Below are 11199 nucleotides of genomic sequence, written 5' to 3'. Positions count from 1 at the left end.
TGCTGCCAGTGTCTCATTATAGAAGAATAGTTAAGGTGACAAACTGTATATTGGCAAATGTCAGAATAGCCTTCAAGTATGGGGAATTTTTTTTAGCAAACTATTAATACCCTACATACGGCCATAGTTAAAATATGCTTCCCAAGTTTTGGTCATTGCAGCTAAAGAAGCACAAAAAACTAATATACGAAGTTCAGAGGAGGGCAAGAAAGATGGTGCCAGAATTAAGAAAGCTAAAGTTACAGGGAAAGGCTAGATGCTTTGAACTTGTCCAGCTTGGGAAAGAGAAGAGTAAGGCGTGACCTGATCACGACTTCAAGTTTTTAACACAGAAGAACGATGATAGACAGTTCTTCTAGAGATGTAGGGACAGAGCAACCAGAGGAAATTATATGAAATATAGTAAGAAACGTGTCTGAAAGGATGTAAAGTAACATTGTTATAGTATATGAGTGGTGTATGAACAACCCTCATGTATTCAGACAAATAATTCATCCATTTCCTTTGTATGATAGATAATGCCTAGACGAAAATGTTTGGAAAAAACATTTTCTCGTCAAACGGACAGGTTGACAGAAATACAGGAGGTATGGTGAGGAAAAATGGCAGGAATAGTGGTTTACACTGAAAAATTTCATCGACTGCTCAGCATGTGGTAGCAAGGGATAGGGGAGTTCAGTGTTGCTGTTCAGTGTAGCAGCCAGGAAAGGAGGGATGGAGGGAGGGAGGGAGGGAGGGAAGGATCTGGAGGCCATAAAGGAAGGAAATAGTGGTGTACAGAATATAGTGGCCAAGAGGGAGGAAAGTGGTATAGAGGTGTGTGCGATGGTGTAGAGCCAGAGAGGGAGAGTATGATAACTAAGGTAAGAAGGTAGAGTGGCATAGAGGGAGGGTGTTTAAAAGGCATTGAACTTAAGTTAATAAAAATTCTAGCGATGTTCGAATACTTTAGGTTGTATACAGACAGGCAACATCAGTAGTCAGATAGAAAATGTTTCATACTTCACACATGATTTCGCTGTGAATGGATCAGGAAGGAATGCACATACAGGATGACAAAGTAAAGAACTTCATCTTTAGGGAATGCATTTATTGGCAGGCAGATTACAAAATTTGTGCCAACTATGCAAGAAAAATTGGGAAATCATTACAAAAAATAGAAATGGAAGATATAACTTGTTCACATCAGATTCATACAATATGAAATAAAAAAAAATGTACAATGCATCATTAAAGTAAAAATGCTAGGAGAGATACACACATTGCAAAAATTTTTGCATAAGCTCTTATTGCTCTTTGCTGGAAACCATCATATAAAAGGACCAGGACGACACCTGGTCAATCTGACATGACAACAATAAAACAATGGGAAAATTGATCTTCAGATCTGATCTACGTAAAAGTAATGTATAATGCATAATTTACATGGTCATGTTTTAGCTTTAATTCTGATACATCAATGAAGCCTTTTACTGGTCTAGGCATTAAGTATAACAAACAAAAAAACAGAAGTAAAAGATAAAACAACATGCAATTACAATTCATACATGAAATAATATGGAGAATGTACAATGCAGGATTAAAAGTACACGGAAAATCTACTAACAATATGATCTTACATTACAAGCCCACTCCACTCCTGCACTTTACACATCAAAAATTGAGCTTCATCTGGAGTAAGTTCCTTTAAAACTGCTGTTAGCTTGAGCCTTGCATGACTTCGTCCCATGCTTGAAACTGGCAGTGATATCCTCACTATCACAGATAACTCGTGAAGCAACTCTGGGATGGCAGTGGAGAATTTGGGAAAGGTGTGAAATAACTAACTATCAGCTAAGAAAAACTATATGACAAGTGTTTTTGATTCATTCATTCTAGGCGTATTCCCCTTCATATTCCCCTTCCTCTTCAAACTCTGCCTCATCATCTGCAGTGGCTTCCTGGTACTGCTGGTATTCTGAAATCAAGTCATTCATGTTAGAATCAGCCTCGGTGAACTCCATCTCGTCCATGCCCTCACCAGTGTACCAATGGAGGAAAGCCTTTCGCCTGAACATAGCGGTGAACTGCTCGCTGACACGTCTAAATAGCTCTTGGATTGCGGTGGAGTTGCCAATGAAGGTGGATGCCATCTTGATACCTCGAGGGGGAATGTCGCATACGGCAGTCTTCACGTTGTGGGGGATCCATTCGACAAAGAAGGAAGAGTTCTTATTCTGGATATTGTACATCTGCTCATCAACCTCCTTCATGGACATGCGACCACGGAAGATGGCAGCAACTGTCAAGTATCGTCCATGGCGGGGGTCGCAAGCAGCCATCATGTTCTTGGAATCAAACATCTGCTGTGTAAGCTCTGGGACTGTGAGGGCGCGGTACTGCTGTGAACCACGAGCTGTGAGGGGAGCGAATCCAGGCATGAAGAAGTGGAGACGTGGGAAGGGCACCATGTTCACTGCCAATTTTCTGAGATCTGCGTTGAGTTGACCTGGAAATCTGAAGCACGTTGTGACACCAGACATGGTGAGGGAAACGAGATGGTTAAGGTCGCCGTAGGTGGGGTTCTTAAGTTTGAGTGTTCTGAAGCAGATGTCGTACAGGGCCTCGTTGTCAATGCAGTAAGATTCGTCAGTGTTTTCAACTAGCTGGTGGATTGAGAGGGTGGCATTGTAGGGTTCTACAACAGTGTCTGAAACCTGAGAGAGAGAGAGAGAGAAAAACACAAATCAATAGCAACAACTGGAATAGGATTTCCCAAAAGATGTCCATGCTGAAGTTGAGATTTTTTCCCCTAATAACCCCTGAGGGAATTTACTAGGAAGTGAGTGCAATGGGAACATTCTTGTAGGGAAAAGACAACAGCAACACTACTTGATGGATATGCTTTTGAGTGAAATAATCAACCACATCATTCCAATGACAAATGCACTACAAAACAAACACACATCGCTTGTATGGCCCACCTTACGAGAATTGTTTATAAGACCAACTGCTAAAAGAAAAAAAAAATATTAGAATCGTATACAGGTTCACAGATAAGGGAATATTCAGCAAGTTGTTCACATCCTACGTAAGGCCTAGAATAGAATTTGCCCCTCACGTTAAATCACTCCGTTGTAAAAAAAAGAAAAGAAAGTACATTTGATACAGGGAAGGGCTCAAGGGCTTAAATTTGCCCATCATGAAAGACAGGATCGTGGGTGGGGGGTGACATGATCACAACTTTTGAGTTATTAAAACAGACTGATGATGCAATGCACATAGCATACAATTTCTTTAAGAGATGTATGGATTGAATAACTAGTAAACATAACATGAAATTAAGCACGAAAGATTATCATATATGTGTTTGTGTGTGTGTGTGTGTGTGTGTGTGTGTGTGTGTGTGTGTCATACTTATCAACCTTGCAAGAGGCCACTTGCGGCTTCAAATTCAAACACACCTTAGGAGATGGGACGACTGAAAATGTGTTCATGATCCTGTCTGGGAATTCTTCACGAATCTTCGAAACAAGAAGTGTGCCCATGCCAGATCCAGTACCACCACCCAGGGAATGAGTGAGTTGAAAGCCCTGAAGGCAGTCGCATTTCTCTGCCTCTCTACGGATAACATCAAGGACAGTATCCACAAGTTCTGCACCTTCTGTGTAGTGACCCTTGGCCCAGTTGTTTCCAGCACCACTCTGACCTGAAAGTGATTTGACATGGCATAACAAACCAAGAAAAAAAAAAATACCTTGCTCTGGATTCCTGAAAATTTGATTGGGGGAAAGGGTGGGGGAATGGATAAGCAGAAACAAAAGAATCATAGATAAAATGCTATAACTACAATAAAAAGTACATCATTCAGGTTAAAAACAGAAAAAATACTGGATTACATAAACAGAATCATTAAAGTTCAAACTTTAATCTCGAAAACAGTACCTCATCGTTGAACTTAGTACAACAAATGAGTGCAAACATATGGCATTAAATTCTTACTATGTGACAAATGAGTACAAACATATGGCATTAAATTCTTTCTGTGTGACAAATGAGTACAAACACATGGCATTAAATTCTTTCTGTGAGACAAATGAATGCAAACACATGGCAATAAATTCTTTCTGTGTGATAAATGAATGCAAACAAGGTATCAAATTCTTTCTGTGAGACAAATGAGTGCAAACATATGGCATTAAATTCTTTCTGTGACGAATGAGTGCAAACATATGGCATTAAATTCTTTCTGTGAGACAAATGAGTGCAAACATATGACATTAGATTCTTACTATGAGACAAACTTACCAAATACAAAGCTGTCGGGTCTGAAGAGTTGTCCATGGGGTCCTGCTTTAACACTGTCCACTGTTCCAGGTTCTAGATCAACGAGGATGGCACGGGGAACATACTTGCCCTGGTTACCTTCATTGTAGTACACATTAATTCGTTCCAGCTGAAGTTCCATCAAGTCTTTGTCAGTCCCAGTGTATTCTCCGGAAGGCTGAATACCATGTTCATCGCTAATAATTTCCCAGAACTGAAAAGGAAATTGCCTTTCATTCTTCAAAAACACACAAAAATTATTACCGTTTCTCCAGATTTCTTTGCAAATGCTGTAAAAAATCTGTATCAACTTATCTCAACAATTTTGCACTCTATCCAACTACAAGAAAGTGGGGGAAAAAAAAAGGTGACACCAACTCAAACCAGTGCTAAATACCTGTCCTACTGAAACCATTGCCGATGACAAGGTCACTATTGCATTACTTTGGCCTTGTATGCAAAAGATATGTGTTGGAAAAGAAATGCATGAGGATGGTAGGTGGTGTGAGGCAGGTTGGTTGTGAAGGGAACGAAAGTGTCCAAGGGGAAAGAAAGTGTCCAAGGGGAACGAAAGTGTCCAAAGGGAATGAAAATGTCCAAGGGGAAAGTATCCAAAGGGAACGAAAGTGTCCAAGGGGAGCGAAAGTGTCAAAAGGGAACGAAAATGTCTAAGGGGTGCGAAAGTGTCTAAGGGGAACGAAAGTGTCTAAGGAGAAAAGTGTAGCATGTACAATACAATTGACAAAATCTACTACAGTATGCTGAAATGGTATGGACTTCAGTCGATGTTGAGAGAAGAAAAAAAAATCACTTCGTTGGTCTACCCTCCATAATGGAGGGAAGTAAGGCGAATGAGAAGACGAAGAGGGAAATGGTAGGATGGAACAAATGATGCTTTGAGGTACCAGTGCCTAAACATTTTAATTATATTCATTTTCTTTTATGCAATCTCATCCAAGACTCTCACTTTATCAATACTTTCTCACCTTTGTTCCAATCTGGTTGCCGCACTGGCCAGTCTGTAGATGAACAATTTCCCTCATGTTGGTTGGTGTTTATGGTCACCTGCTGTCGAATCACGACCTCGAATGTCTATGTATGGAGGTAGAAAATAGAGAAAAAAACATCAATTTCCTTTCCTATATCCAAAAACGTAATTTTCTTTATGCCAATACATATAAAGAAATAGTAGAAAATTGTTTGATGAATGCATAACACTGGAGGAATTCAATCAATACAGAGTACACGACGAAGGACGTTGTAAGCATCATTAGATGGTTGAAAGGATGAAAACTGTATCATGAAAGAAGTACCTGAGCATCTAAAACTGAAACCATAGTTAATCAAATCTAAGTGGAAACCCCTTAAGTTCTAAAATGAAAGTAGTCTACCCCAGCCTCGTAAACACAAACAAGTTGTCTACCCCAGCCTCATAAACACAAGCACGTTGTCTACCCCAGCCTCGTAATCACAAGCAAGTTGTCTACCCCGGCCTCATAAACACAAGCAAGTTGTCTACCCCAGCCTCATAAACACAAGCAAGCTGTCTACCCCAGCCTCGTAAACACAAGGAAGTTGTCTACCCCAGCCTCATAAACATTAGCAATATCTGAAACGTCAAGAATACTACGAGTCACTGAAATAACTACAGCCATTTAAACCAAATGCATAATGTGCCACATCGAGAACCGTACACATATATTGTCTTAACGTACGTGATAAATATTCGTAGGCGCCAAACACGTTCGCCAGAAAATCAAGTATCCGTTCTTTACTTCACCACAGAGAAAAACGTCGAGAACAAAATCCGCTTCCACGTTCAATAGCGAATCTTCTAACCAGATGTTGGCTCCACAGGTGTAGAGGAAGCGAACAGATGTGGGACGCTGTCTTAACGGATACAGCGAATGACCAACAATAACAAACACATTTCCAGCAAGCAGTCAAATCCTGTTCATCTTAACCCTTACCCTTTCAGGAGCTCGTCTGAAATCAAGCAGATGCTGAAAAATAACAGTTACAGCACCACCGACAATCGGCAGGGAATGAGAGATGCGTGAGTGAACAAGCACTTCAACTCAACCTCCCAACCCCAGCCTTACCAACAAGGACGACTTTCCAACTTTATCATAATATACCACTTCGTGCGCCTACACGCACACAAAAAAAAGCTATATTAATGAAAAAGCTGCAAAACAACGGCCACGTTGCCTTTCCACTGTATGACAGCCCGCGAAACAGCAACGAACCAGTATATACTCCCAGGCTACTCACATCGAGCATCTACTGGCGACCATGATATTATGGATCCTTTTCCTCTCCGCCTGAATTTCTTATTACTAACTAATGGTTAGAGGAAGCAGTGTACAGTTTTGCAAGAGTACACAGGTAATACTTTTGGAGAAGCTGTACTAATATCCGGCACACCACATGAAGATGAATATTCTATCTATCTATCTATCTATCTATCTATCTATATATATATATATATATATATATATATATATATATATATATATATATATATATATATATATATAATACCCTCCTGGGTTCAAATCTTGGCTGTTGGAAGGTATTATGTGTTCTATGAAAGTGCCCGTTCATATGCACTTATATTCGTGTGTGTGTGTGTGTGTATATATATATATATATATATATATATATATATATATATATATATATATATATATATATATATATATATATAAAAGCTTTGCGGAAGATGAAAGCCGGTAAGGCAGCAGGTTTGCATGGTATTGCAGTGGAATTTATGAAAAAAGGGGGTGACTGTATTATTGACTGGTTGGTAAGGTTATTTAATGTATGTATAACTCATGGTGAGGTGCCTGAGGATTGGCGGAATGCGTGCATAGTGCCATTGTACAAAGGCAAAGGGGATAAAAGTGAGTGCTCAAATTACAGAGGTATAAGTTTGCTGAGTATTCCTGGTAAATTATATGGGAGGGTATTGATTGAGAGGGTGAAGGCATGTACAGAGCATCAGATTGGGGAAGAGCAGTGTGGTTTCAGAAGTGGTAGAGGATGTGTGGATCAGGTGTTTGCTTTGAAGAATGTATGTGAGAAATACTTAGAAAAGCAAATGGATTTGTATGTAGCATTTATGGATCTGGAGAAGGCATATGATAGAGTTGATAGAGATGCTCTGTGGAAGGTATTAAGAATATATGGTGTGGGAGGCAAGTTGTTAGAAGCAGTGAAAAGTTTTTATCGAGGATGTAAGGCATGTGTACGTGTAGGAGGAGAGGAAAGTGATTGGTTCTCAGTGAATGTAGGTTTGCGGCAGGCGTGTGTGATGTCTCCATGGTTGTTTAATTTGTTTATGGATGGGGTTGTTAGGGAGGTGAATGCGAGAGTTTTGGAAAGAGGGGCAAGTATGAAGTCTGTTGGGGATGAGAGAGCTTGGGAAGTGAGTCAGTTGTTGTTCGCTGATGATACAGCGCTGGTGGCTGATTCATGTGAGAAACTGCAGAAGCTGGTGACTGAGTTTGGTAAAGTGTGTGAAAGAAGAAAGTTAAGAGTAAATGTGAATAAATGCAAGGTAATTAGGTACAGTAGAGTTGAGGGTCAAGTCAACTGGGAGGTAAGTTTGAATGGAGAAAAACTGGAGGAAGTAAAGTGTTTTAGATATCTGGAAGTGGATCTGGCAGCGCATGGAACCATGGAAGCGGAAGTGGATCATAGGGTGGGGGAGGGGGCGAAAATTCTGGGGGCCTTGAAGAATGTGTGGAAGTCGAGAACATTATCTCGGAAAGTAAAAATGGGTATGTTTGAAGGAATAGTGGTTCCAACAATGTTGTATGGTTGCGAGGCGTGGGCTATGGATAGAGTTGTGCGCAGGAGGATGGATGTGCTGGAAATGAGATGTTTGAGGACAATTTGTGGTGTGAGGTGGTTTGATCGAGTAAGTAACTTAAGGGTAAGAGAGATGTGTGGAAATAAAAAGAGCGTGGTTGAGAGAGCAGAAGAGGGTGTTTTGAAATGGTTTGGGCACATGGAGAGAATGAGTGAGGAAAGATTGACCAAGAGGATATATGTGTCGGAGGTGGAGGGAACGAGGAGAAGTGGGAGACCAAATTAGAGGTGGAAAGATGGAGTGAAAAAGATTTTGTGTGATCGGGGCCTGAACATGCAGGAGGGTGAAAGGAGGGTAAGGAATAGAGTGAATTGGATCGATGTGGTATACCGGGGTTGACGTGCTGTCAGTGGATTGAATCAGGGCATGTGAAGCGTCTGGGGTAAACCATGGAAAGCTGTGTAGGTATGTATAGTTGCGTGTGTGGACGTATGTATATACATGTGTATGGGGTTGGGTTGGGCCATTTCTTTCGTCTGTTTTCATGCGCTACCTCGCAAACGCGGGAGACAGTGACAAAAAAAAAAAAAAAAAAATATATATATAAATAAACTCTGCCTATCTGCAGTTACGCCGAGTGAAAAGTTACATTCAGCGAGGCAGTATCTTCAGAGTACAATCTCATCAAAGAACTCTCCCTTGAGGAGTCCAATCTTCCCCTGCTACTGATTGTAGCGTAGCATTCAAGCTATACGAACTCCTAGAGTTTGGGGTTCCAAGATCTTATCATGAAAATCTTTATATGGAATACAACATGCATGTATATATTTACAAAAAGATTCACATAAAGTACGTATGCCTAAATATTTGCAGTTCCCTTAAGCAAGGTTCCAAGGATGAGGTGAGCGACGGCGTCACTTCCACATATCCACTCTAGCTGTCATGTATAATGTATACTGCACCGTGACGCATTCACGGGCCACCGAGTGTCGAGGGCAAAGGTTCGAATCCTGGTGGTGGAAGCCGGTCCACAGTCAATCCAGCCGTTCATCAACCTCTGAGGGTTGGTCGATATATATAAATATATATATATATATATATATATATATATATATATATATATATATATATATATATATATATATAGAGAGAGAGAGAGAGAGAGAGAGAGAGAGAGAGAGAGAGAGCAGTAATGGGATGGCCTTGATTAGGGCCTCAGTTGACCCTGCAGTGTTAGAAAAAAAAAAAAAAGTGAAGAGGGTTATGCAAACCAGGAAAATCGTGGAGTTAACTCATGGTAAACACTTGTAAAGTTAATAGAGCCTATGAAAATTTCACCTTGTCTCCTCAGCAGCAGGTATTTGTAAAAGAAATATACCAGCATTAATATGGTTTTCTGACTGCATGGATTGCTGATTGTGAGAAGCGTTGGGGATGACTATGTCTCGTCTGTATGCCGACATTCATCTGAAGTCGTTGCAATACTCAATCATAGACGTGACTGGTATAGTTCGACAAAAATATTGAGCTTTAAGAGATTTTCATACGTTCTGTTAATCTTTACAAGTCTCTCCCCAGACACTCGTAGCACTCACCACTATCGTCTTATCTAATATTGCATAGTATACTATAATGCTCCAAACCACGTTCAGCAACTTTAATTGAAGTTTCTAAACACTAGCATTGAAGAACAGAATCACTCAATATCCAGAGCTAGTTTCGATAAGTGACGAGACGTACTATAGCAAAATTTGGGTTATATCAAAGCTGGAAAAAAAACTCTTGTAAACCACAGCTTTCTAAAGCTGTCAGTATTTTTCAGTATACATTTCAGCTATGTTATTAGCCCAACAGTATCAAAATCAATGATGGCCTTATCAATTGCCTATCGCTGTCAAAATTCCATGGCATCACAAAAATCTGTCACAGTTAATGTGCACAGCAGCTATGTAAACCACATTGCTGTTAAAGTTGCCATATCAGTATTATATTCTTGTATGAATACATGGCGACCATGAATAGCCCCAGACCACAATATAATGTGCCTCTTCTGTAGGTAAATCTATGCATCTTCTAATCAATTCGAGATCTGAATCCACATATGTTCATGTGTCAGGCTAATGGCCGGTGCTACCGGCGCCACAGAAGGCAGTTCCACATAGGTCAAAAGTAAAAGGAGCAATCTAGGCCAATGCTCACCCAATCGCATCTTGAATTCACCTTCAAACTCACTCTCAAGCCAGTCAGGATAATCAGCACCTGCCAAGACAATGGTGCTTGCTCGCTTAGACATACCCCTACCCACAGGGCGTCTCCCAACCTGCAAGTATTGCAAAGTTTTTTTGGGGGGGACTGAAGGCGATGAAGAGGATGAGATTCTGTTAAGCAGTGACCTGGATTGCTCCATTCACACCTTGACCTGTGTCGACTCGTCCTCTGTGGCGCCGGTCGCACCTCAGCCCCTGTGGAGCAAATGCGGCATTTTCGGATGTATATTTCAATTAGACACAAAATCGATGCACACTTCTCATTACAACGACGAAGTTTCATTTAGCTCCGGGATGGTTTTCACATCTACAAGGTTATGATAAGTTCCATATTCTTGCGCTTATACTGTTGCCACCAGCTCCTGTCCATCTTTCAACCATGTCGTCCAGCCGAACTACAAACTGTCAGGCACTTCTGATTTACAAAGGCACAAGGAGAATGGCTAAGTGCACAAACGTATTATTCTTTTCTTAAATCCCCCTAACCCTTAAGAATTCTCGAACACCAAAGCACAACTAACACTGCTTACCTTTCGTGCCAGCAGCGGGTGCCGGAGTGACCCACAAGCTGCCTGATGGTAGCTAACTAAACTCGGCTCAGGTACCAGATATTACCATCAACTTTCATTCGTGTTTTGTAAAGATACGAAAATAAAGCGATAGTACTATTATTTTCTACTGTCGATACTACTATATAACAACAATAAATAAAATTTGGTTGATGATGTGAACAATTTTGTAAGTACTTACTAACATTTCCTAACCCCCGACGAAGATCTATTTTTTAAAACATCGTATCCTCTGCAGCGC

General features: G+C 40.6%; 1 protein-coding gene across 1 annotated transcript; it reads right to left on the bottom strand.

Annotated features, from left to right (window-relative positions):
• Positions 1-1073: 1073 nt before the first annotated feature.
• LOC139759072 (tubulin beta-1 chain-like) lies at positions 1074-10969 on the bottom strand. The gene is made up of 5 exons (XM_071681010.1): positions 10920-10969; positions 5292-5397; positions 4288-4519; positions 3444-3688; positions 1074-2696 (listed from the first exon to the last, which is right to left on the bottom strand). Exons 2-5 carry the CDS (start codon positions 5346-5348, stop codon positions 1875-1877), a joined length of 1356 nt encoding a protein of 451 aa, XP_071537111.1. The 5' UTR covers positions 5349-5397; positions 10920-10969; the 3' UTR covers positions 1074-1874.
• Between the last annotated feature and the right edge of the window lie 230 nt (positions 10970-11199).

This window comes from Panulirus ornatus, chromosome 32, assembly GCF_036320965.1.
Source record: "Panulirus ornatus isolate Po-2019 chromosome 32, ASM3632096v1, whole genome shotgun sequence".
In the NCBI taxonomy this organism is placed as follows: domain Eukaryota; kingdom Metazoa; phylum Arthropoda; class Malacostraca; order Decapoda; family Palinuridae; genus Panulirus; species Panulirus ornatus.
Note: the sequence above shows the minus strand (reverse complement) of the source record. Positions and strands in the feature narration are given on the sequence as shown.

Coding starts and splice junctions, on each gene's coding strand:
- LOC139759072 (XM_071681010.1), bottom strand. CDS start 5,348: ATGAGGGAAATTGTTCATCTACAGACTGGCCAGTGCGGCAACCAGATT. Junction 3,689..4,287: donor ACCCGACAGCTTTGTATTTG/GTAAGTTTGTCT, acceptor AATCACTTTCAG/GTCAGAGTGGTGCTGGAAAC. Junction 2,697..3,443: donor CAGTCGTCCCATCTCCTAAG/GTGTGTTTGAAT, acceptor TCTCTCTCTCAG/GTTTCAGACACTGTTGTAGA.